The sequence below is a fragment of the Salmo trutta genome, chromosome 29 (genome assembly GCF_901001165.1).
Source record: "Salmo trutta chromosome 29, fSalTru1.1, whole genome shotgun sequence".
Taxonomy (NCBI): domain Eukaryota; kingdom Metazoa; phylum Chordata; class Actinopteri; order Salmoniformes; family Salmonidae; genus Salmo; species Salmo trutta.
Genome location: NC_042985.1, coordinates 37157793 through 37177956, shown reverse-complemented (window position 1 = coordinate 37177956; position 20164 = coordinate 37157793). Strand labels below are relative to the sequence as shown.

Genomic DNA, 20164 nt, shown 5'->3' with positions numbered 1-20164 from the left:
AAAGGGGTAATTTTGTTATTGTAGTTGGTCAGGACGTGGCAGGGGTGTGTTTGTTTTGTGCGTTTCGGGGTTATGATCTATGTTAATATATTTCTAAGTTTGTTCTAGTTCTTATATTTCTATGTTTAGTTTATTGGGCTGATCTTCAATTGGAGGCAGCTATTCCTCGTTGCCTCTAATTGAAGGTCCTATTTAGTAGGGGTGTTTTTTCCGTGGGTTTTGTGGGTAGTTCTTCCGTGTATAGCTGTGAGCCTTACAGGACTGTTTTTCATCGTTGTTTTTGGTAATAGTGTTTTGTTTTGGTTTTCATCTAATAAAAGAAGATGAGTATTCATATCCCCGCTGCGTTTTGGTCCCATTCTTACAACGAATGTGACAAAAGCAAAAACATTTTTATTTTTGCCATTTTATATTAAAAATAATAATAATAATGAAATCTATTTACATAAGTATTCAGGCCCTTTACTCAGTACTTTGTTGAAGCACCTTTGGGAGCAATTAGCGTTGCACATTTTGGCGAATATTCAGAGGTGGGCACTTTCTGTGGGAATTAACGCAAATATATGGAAATTCATATTAATACCATTTAAATGTAGATGTTTTTTGCATTGGATATATTTACCATATCATATGGAGACAGAAACAAACATTTTACCTTATCATAAGTAGACATAATTGCAAATGATTAAATCCTTCCAATAGAAATAAAAACTTTAAATAAATGAGTTAACTCTTCACATCGGATGATTTCACTGAACAGCAAAAGAAGGGAATATTGAATGATCCCCAATGATCCATCGCATCTCCCAAAAACGTTTTCAACATACATCTGTAAAATCATAGTCTAGAAACTAAAGCTTTGGAAGCCTGAGAGGAAGACAACCATGTCTTCTCCCTGGACCTCCTCAATGTCAACCTCTTGAACATGAGACTCTGAGGCCTCATCTTCACTGTCACTTTCCAACCTTGTTGAGGATGGCTCGTTGTCAGGCTCAAAAAGCCTCAAATTTTCCCGGATGTCCACCAATTTTTCAACACTTGTATTGGTCAGCCTGTTGCGTGCTTTGGTGTGTGTGTTCCCAAACAAGGACCAAGTACTCTGAGGCGGCTGATGTTGGTGGGATTTAGAGGATGATGGAGGCAACAAGGGAAAGAGCCTCAGATCCACAAAGTTCCTTCCACAAGGTGGCTGATGAGATATGTTGGCACGACTGCCATATTGCATCTCCATCCCAAAGCCCTTGCTTGGAAGTGTACTTTGCCAGACTGCCAAGAACCTTGCCCTCATCCAGGCCAAGGTGGCGAGACACGGTAGTGATGACAACATAGGCCTTGTTGATCTCTGCACCAGACAGGATGCTCTTGCCAGCATACTTGGGGTCCAATATGTACGCTGCGGCATGTATGGGCTTCAGACAGAAGTCTTCACGCTTTTTATGCATTTTAGAACTGCAGTTTCCTCTGCTTGGAGCAACATTGAAATGGTCAGGGCAGTACGAATTTATTTTCTTACATCTGCAAGCAGAGTCTGAACATCAGACCGGATGGCATTGTCTTCCTCAATCCGTGCAATGGCTACTGCTATAGGTTTCAGGAGTTTCAGGCTGCTGGATCCTCTTGATGGGGCTGTTCCTATCGTCAGACTGTGATATGGCCATTTTGTGGAGAGACTCCTTCCTCTCCAGATGACTGTCAAACATAATGACAACACTACCCCAATGGGTGTTTCTGGGCAGCTTCAATGTGGTGCTCTTATTCTTCTCACTTTGCTTGGTGATGTAGATTGCTACTATAACTTGATGACCCTTCACATACCTAACCATTTCCTAGGCTCTCTTGTAGAGTGTATCCATTGTTTTCAGTGCCATGATGTCCTTGAAGAGCAGATTCATTGCATGATCAGCACAGCCAATGGGTGTGATGTGAGGATAGGACTCCTCCACTTTAGACCAAGCAGCCTTCATGTTTGCAGCATTGTCTGTCACCAGTGCAAATACCTTCTGTGGTCCAAGGTCATTGATGACTGCCTTCAGCTCATCTGCAATGTAGAGACCGGTGTGTCTGTTGTCCCTTGTGTCTGTGCTCTTGTAGAATACTGGTTGAAGAGTGGAGAAGTAGTTAATTATTCCTTGCCCACGAACATTCGACCCATCAGAGATGATTGCAATACAGTCTGCTTTCTCTATGATTTGCTTGACCTTCACTTGAACTCTGTTGAACTCTGCATCCAGCAAATGAGTAGATACAGCATGTCTGGTTGGAGGCGTGTATGCTGGGCGAAGAACATTCAGAAATCTCTTCCAATACACAGTGCCTGTGAGAATCAGAGGTGAACCAGTTGCATACACAGCTCGAGCAAGAAATTCATCAGCATTTCTCTGACTACATTCCTCCATTCTTCACATATGATTTGGCACTGTATTTGCAAATGTACACAGCTTTTCCTTCTACATTAGCTGCAGTAAAATGTCTCCACACATCAGATAGTGCCCGTGGCAATTTCCTGTAAAATGTGAAAAACAAATTGTAAAAAAAACTCAAATACAACTCCATATACAGATAAATAGTTAAGCAGTTAGATTAAACAACTCCTTTGTAAGAGAAATGTTTTAAAATGAAACATGTATGGAAACAGGTGAATTAACAGTCTCAAGCTAGCTAAAACCCACATGGTAGCAAAAACTAACCAGCAGAAATTGTTAACAAGTTAGAAATGATTTAAACACATTTTGCTGTAGGCTACTATTTACTAGTTAACAAAAAAAATCATGTATGTCATCTAAAATATATTCACCCCACCCAGTATTGTAATCAAAACTTACCAGAAAGCATGTAGTCCTTGGCTCAGACAGTGTAGCAGTGTGGGCTCAATAGCATCTCATTAGTTTGCAAGATCTTGAGATTCAGCTGCACAGAATGGAAGAGTGCACTGCACATGTGATGGAAGAATACACTGTGCATGCAGAGGGTTGCAATTCCATTGAATTGGGGATAGTTTAACCAAAATATGCCACAAGACCTAGAATTGCCTTATGTGTATCCCACAAAAAAAGGTTAACTGTTATAAGCTAACCTTTTTGATGAATTTAAGCAAAATTTCCCCAAATTCCAGGGCTTACCTTCCCATGGAAAATGTCCTGAAATTTACCGGAAAGTTTCCCGACCCTTTGCAACCCTAGCCGCGATTACAGCATCGAGTCTTCTTGGGTTTGACTCTACAACCTTGGCACACCTGTATTTGGGGAGTTTTTCCATTCTTTTCTGCAGATTCTCTCAAGCTCTGTCAGGTTGGATGGGGAGCGTTGCTGCACAGCTATTTTCAAGTCTCTCCAGAGATGTTCAATTGGGTTCAAGTCCAGGCTCTGGCTGGGCCACTCAAGGACATTCAGAGACTTGTCTCGAAGCTACTCCTGCGTTGTCTTGGCTGTTTGCTTAGGGTCGTTGTCCTGTTGGAAGGTGAACCTTTGCCCCAGTCTGAGGTCCTAAGCGCTCTGGAGCAGGTTTTCATCAAGGATCTCTCTGTACTTTGGTCCGTTCATCTTTCCTTCGATCCTGACTACTCTCCCAGTCCCTGTCTCTGAAAAACCCCTGTCTCTGAAAATCCCCACAGCATGATGCTGCCACCACCATGCTTCACCGTAGGGATGGTGCCAGGTTTCCTCCAGGCGTGATGCTTGGTATTCAGGCCAAAGAGTTCATCAGACCAGAAACTCTTGTTTCTCATGGTATGAGAGTCTTTAGGTGCCTTTTGGCAAACTCCAAGCGGGCTGTCATGTGCCTTTTACTGAGGAGTGGCTTCCGTCTGTGTCACGTCCTGACCAATAGAGGGTGTAGTTGGGTCAGGACGTGGCAGAAGAGTCTGTGTGTTTTGTTGGTTCATTAATTTTGGCCGTGTGACTTCCAATCAGGCACAGCTGTAGAGGGTTGTGGCTGATTGGGAGTCACACAAGTGGCCTACTTTGCCTTTTGGGTTTGTGGGGAATTGTTGTGAGCACTACTGCGTTTGTTTGAGCCTGCCACACTGTTGCGGTTGTGAGTATTGTTTGTTGTTTTGTTTGTTTCAAGTGGATGCTCTACTCCTTTTTTTGAACATTAAAAAATATGAGTATCCACACTTCCGCTGCGCCTTGGTCCTATTTCACCAACGACAACTGTGACAGAATTCCCCACCAACACACGACCAAGCAGCGGAAGAAGGCTGGCGAGGTAAGGGAGACCGAGAGGCACCCCCAAGAAATTTTTAGGGGGGGGCACAAGGGGAGTGTTGCGGGGCAAGTATGGAGCCCCAGGCCAGCTCCCCGCACTAGCATGGAGGTGCGTGGTCACAATCGGGTACGCCCAGTACCAGCACCACGCACCAGGCTTCAAGTGCGTGAACCCAGCCTCGTCAGTCAACAGTCGTCAGTGCGGCCCGCCAGTCAACAGTCGACAGAGCTGCCCGCCAGTCAACAGTCGTCAGAGCTGCCCGCCAGTCAACAGTCGTCAGAGCTGCCCGCCAGTCAACAGTCGTCAGAGCTGCCCGCCAGTCAACCATCACCAGAGCTGCCCGCCAGTCAACAGTCGTCAGAGCTGCCCGCCAGTCAACAGTCATCAGAGCTGCCCGCCAGTCAACAGTCGTCAGAGCTGCCCGCCAGTCAACAGTCGTCAGAGCTGCCCGCCAGTCAACAGTCGCCAGAGAGGTCAGACTGCGCTGAACTGCCGGAGTGGCCAGACTGCGCTGAACTGCCGGAGTGGCCAGACTGCGCTGAACTGCCGGAGTGGCCAGACTGCGCTGAACTGCCGGAGTGGCCAGACTGCCCTGAACTGCCGGAGTGGCCAGACTGCCCTGAACTGCCGGAGTGGCCAGACTGCGCTGAACTGCCAGACTGGCCAGACTGTCCCGAGCTGCCGGACTGGCCAGACTGTCCCGAGCTGCCGGACTGGCCAGACTGTCCCGAGCTGCCGGACTGGCCAGACTGTCCCGAGCTGCCGGACTGCCCAGACTGTCCCGAGCTGCCGGACTGCCCAGACTGTCCCGAGCTGCCGGACTGCCCAGACTGTCCCGAGTTGCCGGACTGCCCAGACTGTCCCGAGTTGCCGGACTGCCCAGACTGTCCCGAGTTGCCAGACTGCCCAGACTGCCCCGAGTTGCCAGACTGCCCCGAGTTGCCAGACTGCCCAGAGCTGCCAGACTGGCCAGACTGCCCCGAACTGCCAGAGTGGCCCGACTGCCGGAAAAGGCCAGAACCGGAGCCACCTCCTGATATAGGTGGGTTGGGGAGGGGGGGGTGTAGCACAGTGCCGTCATTGACGGCAGCCACCCTCCCTTCCCTCCCTTTAGTAGAGGGGAAATTTTGTTTTGTTGTTTGGGGTTGTTTGGGGTTGTTTTTGTTTTTTGTTTTAAAGGTGCTTCCGGGGTTAGCACCTTTAAGGGGGGGGTACTGTCACGTCCTGACCAGTAGAGGGTGTAGTTGGGTCAGGACGTGGCAGAAGAGTCTGTGTGTTTTGTTGGTTCATTAATTTTGACCGTGTGACTTCCAATCAGGCACAGCTGTAGAGGGTTGTGGCTGATTGGGAGTCACACAAGTGGCCTACTTTGCCTTTTGGGTTTGTGGGGAATTGTTGTGAGCACTACTGCGTTTGTTTGAGCCTGCCACACTGTTGCGGTTGTGAGTATTGTTTGTTGTTTTGTTTGTTTCAAGTGGATGCTCTACTCCTTTTTTTGAACATTAAAAAATATGAGTATCCACACTTCCGCTGCGCCTTGGTCCTATTTCACTGAAGACAATCGTGACAGTCTGGCAACTCTACCATAAAGGCCTGATTGGTGGAGTGCTTATGAGATGGTTTTCCTTCTGGAAGATTCTCCCATCGCCACAGAGGAACTCTGGAGCTCTGTCAGAGAGACCATCGGGTTCTTAGTCACCTCCCGTACCAAGGCCCTTCTCCCCCGATTGTTCAGTTTGGACAACCGGCTTTTGGAATAGTCTTGGTGGTTCCAAACTTCTTCTATTTAAGAATGATGGAGGCTACTGTTTTTTTGGGGACCTTCAATGCTGCAGATATTTTTTAGTACCCTTCCCTAGATCTGTGCCTCGACACAATCCTGTCTCGGAGCTCTACGGACAATTCCTTCGACCTCATGGCTTGGTTTTTGCTCTGACACGCACTGTGAACTGTGGTACCTTATATAGACAGGTGTGTGCCTTTCCAAATCATGTCCAATCAATTGAATTTAACACAGGTGGACTCCAATCAAGTTGTAGAAACATCAAGGATGATCAATGGAAAGAGGATGCACCTGAGATCAATTTCGAGTCTCATAGCAAAGAGTCCAAATACTTACGTAAATAAGGTATTTCTGTTTTTTTTTTATTTTTTATAAATTTGCCAAAAAATATTAAAAACCTGTTTTTGCTTTGTCATTATGGGGTATTGTGTGTAGATTGCTGAGGATTTGTATTTTATCCATTTTAGAATAAGGCTGTAATGTAACAAAATGTGGACACACTCAAGGGGTCTGACTACTTTCTGAAGGCACTGTAGGTCCTGGATGGCAGGAAGCTTGGCCCCAGTGATGTACTGGGCCGTACGCAGTACTCTCTAGTTTCTTATGGTCGGATGCCGAGCAGTTGCCATACCAGGCGGGGATGCAACCGGTCAGGATGCTCTCGATGGTGCAGCTGTAGAACATTTTGAGGATCTGAAGACCCATGCTAAATCTTTTCAGTCTCCTGAGGCGTTGTCGTGCCCCCTTCACGACCGTCTTGGTGTGTTTGGACCATGATAGTTTGTTGGTGATGTGGACACCAAGGAACTTGAAACTCTCGACCCACTCCACTACATCCCTGTCGATGTGAATGGGAGCGTGTTTGGCCCTCCTTTTCCTGTAGTCCACAATCAGCTCCTTTGTCTTGCTCACGTTGAGGGAGAGGTTGTCCTGGCACAACGCTGCCATGTCTCTGACCTCCTCCCTATCGGCTGTTTCATCGTTGTCTGTGATCAGGCCTACCACTGTTGTGTCGTCAGCAAACTTAATGATGGTGTTGGAGTCGTGCTTGGCCACACAGTCGTGGGTGAACAGGGAGTACATGAGGGGACTAAGCACTCACCCCTGAGGGGCCCCCGTGTTGAGGATCAGCGTGGCAGATGTGTTGTTGCCTACCCTTACCACCTATGGGCGGCCAGTCAGGAAGTCCAGGATCCAGTTGCAGAGGGCGGTGTTTAGTCCCAGGGTCCTTAGCTTAGTGATGAGCTTTGTGGGCATTATAGTGTTGAATACAAACAATGTGATGAAGGTACAAACAATTGAATGGAGCCTGCTTAAATAGTAGCCTACATGAACTCCAGAATATTTTTAAAATGTTGTGCAGTTCCATTGGTGATGGTAAGTTAGCCCAGGATGTTCAACAATGAACTTTAGCAGATACTTTAAATCATATGACAAACAAGTTGTCTGCTCTGTTAAAACATGTATCCTTCCTATAACAGGATACTGGCCTGCATCTGAAGTCCATGCATTGGAATCTTCCAAGGTGTAGAAACAGCATTAGGCAAGAGATTTTTATTATGTTTCCATGATCATAAATACAGAGGGATCATAAATGCCAGCATAATAAACAATAAAGTATATACTGTTTCTAATAAATGAACTAGAGTAATGCCAAGAGTAAATCTTTTAACATTGTGTTCTCACTGGCCTAATTGCTCATATCGCTTTTGCACGCACAGCCCGGGACTTCTGTCAGGCTACCACCAGGGTTGGGATAAATTCCATTTTAACTCAGTCATTTCAGGAAATGAAAAAGTAAATGTATTGAGTTGGAAATCAACTGCATTATTACACATCAAGGCACGAATCAGGGTTTTCAAATCTTGTCAATCAAGATGTGACATTTAGATGTTTACATGTAGCCTACTTTATGTAACACATTGAGCATTACATATCTACTTTTAATTGTGTCACCATAAGTCTAGAGCAGTGGTTCCCCCAAAAATTATACACAAATAAAATGTTTAAGGAACTCAGTCCGACTTTAAACTTACTCTTGAAAGTTGTAATAGTAGAATGCACAAGGTGCAATTTTGAAATTGGGTAGTGCATCATCAGTTCCTCTTGTCATGTTAATCATTGCATACCTTAGAGCTATTTATAACTTGTCAGAAATATCCAGATGAACTAGCCCATGCCAACTAACATTTTTTATTTATGTTTTTTAGCACAGATTTAGTTGTAATTTTTGGTCACTCAAATATCACAGGTATAGAATTGCAAGAAAATTTGCTTTAATAATGCTGAATTCTTTCCACCAACAAGAGGGATATGAACAATGTCATGAAGAGTGCTTGTGGCTATAGAATTAGATGTGTTCCCCAATGCTAGAAGGGGGGCCAGGTGAAAGAATTTGGGAGCCTCTGGTCTAGAGTATGACTGTAGTAGTACTAGTGTCATTATCACCCACTTAGATAAAAGTTTCTGAGTGACTGTCTGCTACTTACCTGGTATTGACTTAGAAAATACTTTAAACAATAGTAACTACATTGTAATAGAATACTAATTATCTTACGATACTATTTGTTGCCAGGTAGTTTCCATTTGTGTTGAATTGTTTTATGAAAGTGCTAGATGATATACTGTTAGTGTAAGTTTTGCGAGAAAACATTAGTCTTAACTTCTGCTGGAGAACATGTTAACTCATCTCCCCTCTAACAACCTACTCCTCAATGCAACAGCAGACAAACAATGTTATCCAAGCCACATGCCTGTCTGTGAGACCAAGACTGCTTTAGTCCACTGAGCAAAAGCTTAGGCATTTGATCTGGGAGCAAACACAAGTCTTCAGGTCACAATTAGGAGGTATCATTTCCAGCAATTCTAGGCTATTCCTCCCTCTTGCCTGGCTCTCCTCCTTGCAAATGCACACAGACTACTTCCCCATGGGAAAACACAGTGGTGTGTGTGTGTGTCTGTGCATACATTTGTGTATGTGCAGTTCACTCACAGAAGTACTCAAAGCCTTGTAATAATCCTTTAGGGGTTTTTCAAATTGAAATTGTGGGGGAACCCCTATACGTTCTTCGAAGAACCCTTTTAATTGATACTCGAATAACCTTTTGAAGAACCTTTTGGGATTATTTTTTTTATCTACCGCCAACCATATTATTATTAATAATAATATGCATAACAATAACACAATATTTTAGTTGGCAGAATATATTATGATTTAAATGGCAAAGCAGAATAAAACTATCCAAATATGAGTTAAACTCCCAGCAGAGCCCCAAGTCCAATCGGTAAATCCTCTGATGCGTTGATGTTCTCCGTACCCATAGCCAGAATGATTTTGCAGTGCGTGGTAATCAAACAGGTTTCCTGTTATATTCATCAGAAATGTACGGGGGTGAAGTCTGTGAATCCAAAAAATAGCACATGACAGTATTCATACCTTGGATTTTGTTCAGATACCTGCAGAAACAGACACAAAAGTGAGCAGTTCAGTTATCTGCACCCAATACAGCTAGCCTTCAACATATTCTCATAGCATTCAGTACATATTCTTACCTCTTTGTTGATTGATGTCGATTTTCTGTTTTAGAAAGATTTGCACAAATATGAAAAAATAGATGGTATCATCCATCATAAAACAATATCAATTTAAATCATATAAGAGATAAACCTGTAAAGAGGCTAACTACCATTTGACCTAGAAAACTGTGCAAATCATTGGTTTCACCAGCTGTAGTTCAGTCTTGTCTATAATAACGAGGTGTCCCAACACCTGAGTAGAACTTCAAACACAAAATCTTTAATTAAAAAGAGGAACACACAAAACCTTTTAGGAATGTTGCCACAGACGTCAGTATTTGAAGCCCATGAGTGCTGCCTGCAGTCTTAAGTATTTATCATACTTGTTGCCATATATATAATTTAAAAAAGAAAAACAATATATATTGCAGATATTGAAACATATTAGCCAAAAATAACGAATACAATTAAGCTCTTCTGTCACATAGATATTGACACACACAGCATTTATTCCAATAACATGCTCTGAACATTTCCCCAAATGATATTGCATTCACAAAATGGCAAAGGGATATACAAATAATAAGTCACAACCTTATATGTTTAATAAAGTCAAGAATTGTTCAAAGTATTATTTAAAGCTCTTGTTAATTGGCCTTACTGTAAAAAGAAAAATGCAAATTGTGATGCATTGTAAACATTTCAATAATTTCCAGCCAAATTCACACAACTGAAGGCAAGATTTATCAGAGAAATATGCTGCCAAGTAGATTCTGTTGGCCTATGTCACATACTGTATAAATAGCACCTGTTGCAACTGTTAGACAACGTCATCGCTATTAATGAAAAGTCATCTTTGAAATCTCCGTCAGAGCAAGGCATTGACAATTATCAATTGCAAAGGTATTTTTACGCAACGCCATATTGCAAATGCCCAAATAATGTTGTCACAAGTAAACCTACCTTCCCAAAATGAACCGACAACATTGTCAATTAATTACATTTTACTAGGTCTATTGTATTTTTTGAATAAATAAAACTGGTATCATATCTGTCTCTGCTGCAACTGTTGTTTTATCTCTCCGTTAATATAAATATGCAATGAAATTCGACATGACTTCGCCAATATTATTTTAGGTTTAACCTATTTACCCAAGTTTAACCTTCATGTATTCATTTTTCAGTCGGCCTAATCTGGTCCCGTGACTTCGAATTATGAGAGAGAGAAGCTCGTGTTTATCCTTCAACCCCACAGATATGTCCAGTGTTTCCTTTAGCACGTCCCTTGTGTGGACAACCATGTTCAGAAAGTCGTCGTTTATGCGGTGCTCCTCCTTCAGCTCGTTCTGCTGACTCTGTTTGAATTTCACCTCCAGTTCTAACAGAGCCTTTTCAGAGTTTGTAAAAGCCTCGCCAATCTGAGTCGTCTCCCTTCTCAAATATTTTCCATAGCTGTCCTCTCCGTCCAAATCGAAATAAATACTTTTCCCGATCCCCTCCAGCATTCTGGCCGCGTCTTCGATGTGTCTCTTGATGATCGTGAAATCATCTCGGATCACCAAATCTTGGTCCTCGTCAAGAACGCATTTTCGGTCGTCTGTCATTTTAAAAAGCATTTGACATTTTTCCGGATCATCGTTATTCTCATAGTCGCCGTCTGGCACAAAGTAGTGATGGAACGTGCCGTTAGACATCTCGGGATACAGAGGTCCATTAAAAAACGCACCGCAGGGCGGCAATGAAAACATCCCAATAGCGAGTAAGTGGAGAAAAGCCATCCTATCCACTTCTTGGCAATACGTGAGCAATACAAGAGGCTTTCCTTTAGAGCGCAAAAAAACGTTATTTAATTCCCTCACCAATCACAAACATTTCCAAACTTGCAGTGCAGGTGGTATCCAATAGCTAAAAGACCGAAAGTAGCTAGGTGTCCAGTCAGGCTTTGTGATATTTGTAAGTCTTCTTTCAGGTCGCTCCTCGTGTAGCCTATGCAGCAAGTGTTGCCAACTATTTTTCAAGGAAAGTAGCTGTTGGTTCAGCCACAGACAGTCACGTGAAAGTTTGGAATACTTTCCCTAAGCTTTACACAGAGAAACCCCAAAGATGTCACGCAGGAGTAATATACCAAACGCATCCAACTGAAATAAATGTGAGAGTGCCCGACGTAGCTTTGTGCCTCAATTTCAAGTTCAACATCTGGATTTCTCAAGCACCGCGCTTGGTTTTGACTGATGATAGCCTACCCCCTCTCAACTCTCAAATTACATCCCTGCTCCGTCACTTAAAAGGAAGCGCAGTTTCAATTGACTGCAGGTCCGGTCCTGGCCTATATGCCGATAAGTAGAATACAGTCTCGGCCCACAATACACTTTAAAGTTTAATGAATGCCTATCCATGTGGTAGCCTACTTTTGTAAAACAGGCAGTTACATTGGCTTTATACTCCTGATACCTGACAGACTCGAGACTAATTATACTGAACAAAAATGAAATGCAACATGCATACAGTTTATAGAAGGAAATCAGTAATTTGAAATAAATTCATTAGGCCCTTTCACATGACTGGGCAGAGCACCGAATCAGAATCAATTTGTCCCTACAAGGATTTATTACAGGCAGAAATAAATACTCCTCAACACGCCCCCCCCCCCCCCCCCCCCCCCCCCCCCCCCCCCCCCCCTCAGATGATCCCACAGGTGAAGAAGACGGATGTGGAGATCATGGGCTGGCGTGGTTACATGTAGTCTGCGGTTGTTAGGCCGGTTGGATGTACTGCCAAATTCTCTAAAATGACCATTGGTAGTTTATAGTAGAGAAAATAACTTTCAATTCTCTGGCAACAGCTTTGTTGGATATTCCAGCAGTCAGCATGCCAATTGCACACTCCCTCAGAACTTGAGACATCTCTGACAATGTGTTGTGACAAAACTGCACTAGAGTGGCCTTTTATTGTCACCAGCACAAGGTGCACCTGTGTAATGACCATGCTGTTTAATTAACTTCTTGATATGCCACACCTGTCAGGTCGATGAATTATCTTGGCAAAGGATAAATGCTCACGGTGGGACACTGATTTATTTAGAATTCAAAGCGCACTTAACCAGCATGGCTACCACAGCATTCTGCATCGATACACCATCCCATCTGGTTTGGGCTTAGTGGGACTATCATTATTGTTCAACAGGACAATGACCCAACACACCTCCAGGCTGTGTAAGGGCTATTTGACCAAGAAGGAGAGTGATGGAGTGCTGCATCAGATGACCTGGCCTCCACAATCCCCTGATCTCAACCAAATTGAGATGGTTTGGGATGAGTCGGACTGCAGAGTGAAGGAAAAGCAGCCAACACGTGCTCAGCATATGTGGGAACTCATTCAAGACTCTTGGAAAAGCATTCCAGGAGGGTGGCTATTTGAAGAATCTCAAATATAAAATATATTTTGATTTGTTTAACACCTTTTTGGTTACTACATGATTCCATGTGTTATTTCATAGTTTTGATGTATTCACTATTATTCTACAATGTAGAAAATAGTAAAAATAAAGAAAAACCCTTGAATGAGTAGGTGTTCTAAAACTTTTGACCGGTAGTGTATGAGGAACCACAGATAACTCATGTGTACAGGTTTGGATAGATTTGAGCCATGTTTTAGATTTTAATTTAAAATTAAAGGGGGTGGAGGGGCAAGACCATGCAGGAACTTAAAGACAAGGTTTGCATCTGCTTAAAGCTATCCAGACTGAAAAAATTATGTTTGTGAATGATGTCACAATGGTGGTAACTGTTTGGTTTGTTATCAGAAATCTTAAGTGTTTGTTTGTAGATTCAATTGGTTTCAGAAAAGTAGCTCCTGATTGTGACCAGCATGTGAGGCAATATTGCAGATGTGAAGATCATAGTGTAACAGTGTAGGTTCCGTCCCTCTCTTCGCCCCAACCCGGGCTCGAACCAGGGACCCTTGCACACATCAACAACTGACACCCACGAAGCATCGTTACCCATCGCGCCACAAAAGCCACGGCCCTTGCAACGCAAGGGGAAACCCTACTTCAAGTCTCAGAGCGAGTGACGTCACTGATTGAAACGCTATTAGCGCGCACCACCGCTAACTACCTAGACATTTCACATCGGTTACAATAGCATGCATATATAATTTGGTGGGCTCCAGAGGAAGGTAAGGTCTTATAAACCTAAAGTTGGATAATCCAAACTTGACTGTGTTAACCACCTTCTTCACATGTTTCTTAAATGTTAAGTTGGAGTCCAAAATGACGCCGAGATACCTGAAGTTAGACACAACTTTCAGATTCTTCCCATTAACAAGAACAGCTTGTTGGGAAAAATCTATTGATTTCTTAGAGAAGTACATACAAACAGTCTTGTTGATATTTAAATGCAGGCAAGAATCAGTCATCCATTTAGAAACGTATACCATAGCTTCAGTTAACTAGTTAACAACTTCTCTATTTTTTGAGTGTATTTAAAGGACTGTATCATCTGCATACATCTGTATGTTAATTTGTGGGCAAACAAGTGGAAGATATAGATGGTAAACAGAAGGGGGCCTAATATTGACCCTTGTGGGACCCCAATGTTACAGTAAAGTGAATCCGACTGAGTGTCCCCCAGACGAACCCTTTGACTTCTGTTTGTCAGATAGGAATACGTCCAACTAATGGCTTCAGTGGACACAATTAAGGGAGGATAGTTTGGATAGGAGAACCTCATGATTCACAGTATCAAAGGCCTTTTTAAGATCCAAAAAGACTGCGCCGACTTCACCACCTATGTCCAGTTTAGATTTATGCAATGAAGACCCAGTCTGGATACAGAACATTTCTATCAGCTATTGACAAAGAGGATGCCTCTTTTACCAGGACATTTCAATGTAAGCCAAGACGGAAAACCTCTCTACCATGGCTCAACGAGGACCTCTGGAGGTAGATGAGAGAATGGGATCTTTCCTTGAAAAAAGCCCGAAGTCAAATCTAACTGCCTGTAGCTCAGGACCTGAAGCAAGGATATGCATATTCTTGATAACATTTGAAAGGAAACACTTTGAAGTTTGTGGAAATGTGAAATTAATGTAAGAGAATATAACACATTAGATCTGGTAAAAGATAATACAAAGAAAAAAGCACGTGTTTTTTTCTCCATCTTTGAAATGCAAGAGAAAGGTCACAATGTATTATTTCAGCCCAGGCGCAATTCTGATTTTGGCCACTAGATGGCAACAGTGTATGTGCAAAGTTTTAGACTGATCCAATGAACCATTGCATTTCTGTTCAAAATGTTCTATCAAGACTGCCCAAATGTACCTAATTGGTTTATTGATACATTTTCAAGTTCATAACTGTGCACTCTCCTCAAACAATAGCATGGTATTCTTTCACTGTAATAGCTACTGTAAATTGGACAGTACAGTTAGATTAACAAGAATTTATGCTTTCTGCCCATATCAGATATGTCTATGTCCTGGGAAATGTTCTTGTTACTTACAACCTCATGCTAATCACATTATCCTACATTAGCTCAACCGTCCCGCGGGAGGGACACCGATCCTGTAGAGGTTTTAACAGATCAGACCAGTCAATTTGACTTATAGCTGTATCGTAGTTACTCTGCTCACTTTTTCTGGATTTTTTTATCACACTGTTGCACATTAATATGGTTCTTAAATCTCTTTTTAGTTAGCTTTCTAATCACCTCATGTAACATTGTGGTCAGATATGCCAGTTGGTAAGGTAATGGACTTAGTTATTCGATCAGGTCTGTTAGTAAACACCAGATCAATTTGAGTCTGGGATGTCTGTGTTACTCTGGTTGGTCCTTGTATTGTTTGAGTCAGGTTGAAATGGTCTGTGATCTGCAAGTTTTGTTTTCCTAGTTTATATTGAAATCGCCCATGAAGATGATCTACTTATTATGATCACATTCTTTAAGCATGGCATTTAGATGGTCATAAAATGAGATAGATGTTGGTGGTCGATATAATCCAATACCAGTGAGGGGAGAGGAAGAGATTCAGCCCCATACATTCAAGGTTATTGGCATGTTTCCATATGATAATACGATTGCATTTAAAGTTATCTTTCATGTACATAAGCAGTCCACCCCCTGAGAGGGCAAAGGAATATATATATATATATGGAATATCCAGGGACATTAAAGACAGAAATAGGAGAAGATATCTTCAGCCATGTCTCAGAGAAACAGAAAAAAAATCAAGATTAGTCATTCAATAAATGTTCTACCTGTTCACTCTTAGAAATTATGCTACGAATATTCCGTTGACTGCCTAATATTCCTCTAGACTTGGAACGAGTGTCCCAGAGAATTTTAGGCTGATTAACAGTTTAAAAAAGTTCCATGGTACAATGTTTTCTAATAGCTGGGTTAAGGGAATTGAGTTTGTCTCAAAGGTGGGTTTTATTTGGGACATTTATCAAGAGTTTGCATTAAAAAGAGATTATCTGCAGATTGCTCATTCTCTTGAAAAGCCATGTTAGTGACAGAGGTTATCCTCACATACACAGAATATCCTTCTCTGAACCGGATAACCAGATAATATAGGCTACTCAAATATAGATTATTCATGCTGGTTTTACACATTAAACTTTCAAATAACTCTTTGTTGACTGTTGCTGGGTGTTATCGGTCACCATCAGCACCGGCCTGTACCCTAAAATGCCCTAAGCTCTCTCCTGACCCCTTACACTAAGTCTGAATTTGTCCTGCTATGTGACAAACTGGGACATGCTTAAACCACCTGACTAAGTCCTAAAGCAATGGCATTCCCTAAATCTTTCTCAGATTATTACCAATCCCACAAGATATGACTCCAAACACCCAGAAAAGGCTACTCTCCTTGATATTTTCCTTACAAATAATCCTGATAGGTATCAGTCTGGTGTTTTCTGTAATGACCTTAGTGATCACTGTTTTACAGCCTGTGTTCGTAATGGCTGCTCAGTGAAACGACCTGTCCTGATTTGTCATAGACGCTTGCTAAAAAACTTTAATGCGCAAGCCTTCCTTCATGATCTGGCCTCTGTAAATTGGTATAGAATCAGCTTGATCCCCTATGTCGAAAACGCTTGGACCTTCTTTTTTGATATTTTCAGTGGTATCGTTAACAAATACGCGCCCACAAAGAACATTTGAATTAAAAACAGGTTCAACCCCTGGTTCGACAGTGATCTGGCAGAGTTACACCACCTCAAGAATTCCATTTGGCAAATCGCTCTGCACACGCATACTCAGGCTGACTGGCTCTCGTTCAGGTAAATTAGAAATAAGTGCACTCAGGCTATCCGGAAGGCCAAAGTTAGTTATTTTAAGGAGTAGTTCTCTCTCTGTGGGTCTAACCCCAAAAAGTTCTGGAAAACGGTTAAAGACCTGGAGAATGAACCCTCGTCCTCACAGCTGCCCATGTCCCTTAATGTTGATGATGTGGTTGTTACTGATAAGGAGCACATGACTGAGCACTTTAATCACCACTTCAGGATTCCTATTTGACTCTGCCATGCCTCCTTGCCCATCCAATATTTCCTCATCTCCCACCCTTTCAATTGTGACTATCTCCGATGCTCCTCCCTCTTTTTCCCCTGCCCCGCTACAAAGTTTCTCCCTGCAGGCGGTCACTGAGTCCGAGGTGTTAAAAGAGCTCCTTAATCTTGACCCCCAAAAAACATCTGGGTTAGATGGTTTAGAACCTTTCTTCTTTAAGGTGTGATTACTACCTCTGAGGGATTAGAGCTTGAGGTAGTCACCTCATACAGTACTTGGGAGTATGGCTAGACTGTACAGTGTCCTTCTCTCAGCACGTATCAAAGCTGCAGGCTAAGGTTAAATCTAGACTTTGTTTGCTCTTTTGTAATCGCTCCTCTTTAACCCCAGCTGCCAAACTAACCCTGATTCAGATTACCATCCTACCCATGCTAGATTACGGAGATGTAATTTAGAGATTGGCAGGTAAGGGTGCTCTCGAGCAGCTAGATGTTATTTTCCATTCGGCCATCAGATGTGCTACCAATGCTCCTTATAGGACACATCACTGCACTCTATATTACTCTGCAAGCTGGTCATCTCTGTAGGCCTCACCCCCCCCCCCCATCTGAGATACCTACTGCAGCCCTCATCCTCCACATACAGCACCCATTCTGCCAGTCACCTTCTGTTAAAGGTCCCCAAAGCACACACATCCCTGGGTCGCTCCTCTTTTCAGTTCGCTGCAGCTAGCGACTGGAATGAGCTGCAAATAACACTCAAACTGGACCGTTTTATTCCATCTCTTCATTCAAAGACTCAATCATGGACACTCTTACTGACAGTTGTGGCTGCTTTGCATGATGTATTGTTGTCTCTACCTTCTTGCTGTTGTCTGTGCTCAATAATGTTTGTACCATGTTTTGTGCTGCTACAATGTTGTGCTGCTACCATGTTGTTGTCATGTTGTGTTGCTACCATGCTGTGTTTTCATGTGTTGCTGCCATGCTATGTTTTTGTCTTAGGTCTTTCTTTATGTAGTGTTGTGTTGTCTCTTGTCGTGATGTGTTTTTTGTCCTATATATATATATATTATTTCGTTTTTTTAAATCCCAGCCCCCGTCCCCACAGGAGGCCTTTCGGTAGGCCGTCATTGTAAATAAGAATTTGTTCTTAACCGACTTGCCTAGTTAAATATACATTTTTAAATTATATTAAAATAAAAAATATATAAAAAAAACATACCAATAATGAATAACAAACAAAATAATAATAATTTCCACCATTCATCAATGATTTCGGTCTGGATGGCTAATTAGGGGGACTTTTCTCCACTTCTCCCAGAATTACATCCTCCATATCAGCCTTTTATTCTGCAGGTGACCTAACTACAGACTCTAATGGGGAGCTTGGAACCCTGGGCTGCTTGGGTGTTTGTTGAATGCGGATTGTTTGAATGAAGGCCAGCATTTATGTTTGGCTGCCTTGTTTTGTGTTCCGCAGAGAGTTGCACCGCCTTTGGGGTCCCTTACTATCCTCAGAGTTTTCTATTGGATTATGATTGTCACTGGTCTCAGTAGCCACTTTCCCAGCTTCATTTTTAGCATTTTCCCTCTTATTCTTCTTGGAATGAGAGGTCATTGTTGTAGACTCTGGCTCACCAGGTACCAACTCCAATGTTTCATTCACTCTGTCTTTGTCCTTGGGAGCTGAGAAATGATGCTCTTCAACCTGTCTCACTTTCTGTCATTTCAGCTGAGATATGTGATACGTCTGCCCTACTCGTGGGGACAGGATTGTTGTCCTATATAGTGTGAAAAAGTTGTCTATGCACCTTACATTGTCCAGTGTAGTACGACTGTACTCTACCATCCCCTAACCCCCTCTAGCGTGAGATTGTGTCTGCCAGTCCTGTCTACATGCAGGGCCTTGTCCATCATAAAATACTTTGATCCAGTGAGGGCCTATCTTTATAGACCGTGTTATGGGAGTGATGGTTGCTGCTTCAACATATACAAAACAATCTCCATTGGAGCAGTTTGTAAGTTGACGCTTGTATCTTATCATGGGCCTCACTCTCAGGGGCGGAAATCCCGGGGGGGGACGGGGGGGACACGACCCCCCCATCCTGGGAAAAATATGATTCGTCCCCCCCAATATATCACTGAAACATAACTATGTAATTTAAATAATATTAATAATACGCAATGAAAGCAATTTTGCTGATTATAGACACTTAATAGCGCGTTTTTAAGTTTCAAAAGATTGCGACCCCCCCCCACCCTTTGCCTCAATGGTTTGATCCACTGCCAGTTCCTTAGTGTGCAAGGTAACAGAGGGGTCGTGTCTACTGTCTGAAAGGCACTCAATGCACGTAACTGACGTGAGGTTAATCCAGTCAATCGCGCACACACACTAGCTGAATATGCAGAGCTAGCGCGCAAATATTAACTATTAAGCTAGCTAGTACCTATTCCATTTATGTGGCGTCGTCAAAGATGGAATCTTTGCTATCGTCAATTTATTCCAAGATCAGCATGCAGATGATGTAAGTTAGTGCTTCAAAGTCCCTGTGATAAGGTTAGCGATAAACTTAAGTCCAAACTGAACAGAACTACACTCTCTTCTACCATTGTCTTAAATATATTTAATGGTCTCGTTGCAAAAGCTAAATTGTCGCAAGGGAACTTTTATTTATTTATTTTATTTCACCTTTATTTAACCCGGGTAGCAAAGATTATAGCAAACACCACTGAAATGGAATTGGTGCTCGCTAGCTTTGCAAATTCAACTATTGTTGGAAGCCAGCCAATATGAAACAAACTATTAAAATTACAAAAGGTTGCAGCATATGTTGTGTAAATGGTGAACTCATACAGCTGTCAACTCTTGTCATTTTAATCCGTTTCACATTTGCTAGCTACCTTTTAGATCGAAGCCCAAATAGAATGATAGAAGATGATAGAAGCCCATCTCCTACTGTAAATAACCTACACACTGTGTGTTTGTAGCCAGCCAGCCAGCCAGGTAGAAAAATGGCAGAAAAATAAAAGACGGACATCAGAGTATTTTTCAATACACCAAAACGCATAGTAAGAACCCTAGTAGCCTAATATCTCAAAGACTAGTTGATAAAATGTTCATAAGAAAGAAATGAAATTCTAATGGA

The 20164-nt window shown here is 42.5% G+C and overlaps 1 protein-coding gene across 1 annotated transcript; it reads right to left on the bottom strand.

Annotated features, from left to right (window-relative positions):
• Window positions 1-9763: 9763 nt before the first annotated feature.
• LOC115167547 (fin bud initiation factor) lies at window positions 9764-11812 on the bottom strand. The gene has a single exon (XM_029722079.1). It carries the CDS (start codon window positions 11281-11283, stop codon window positions 10654-10656), a length of 630 nt encoding a protein of 209 aa, XP_029577939.1. The 5' UTR covers window positions 11284-11812; the 3' UTR covers window positions 9764-10653.
• Window positions 11813-20164: the final 8352 nt, after the last annotated feature.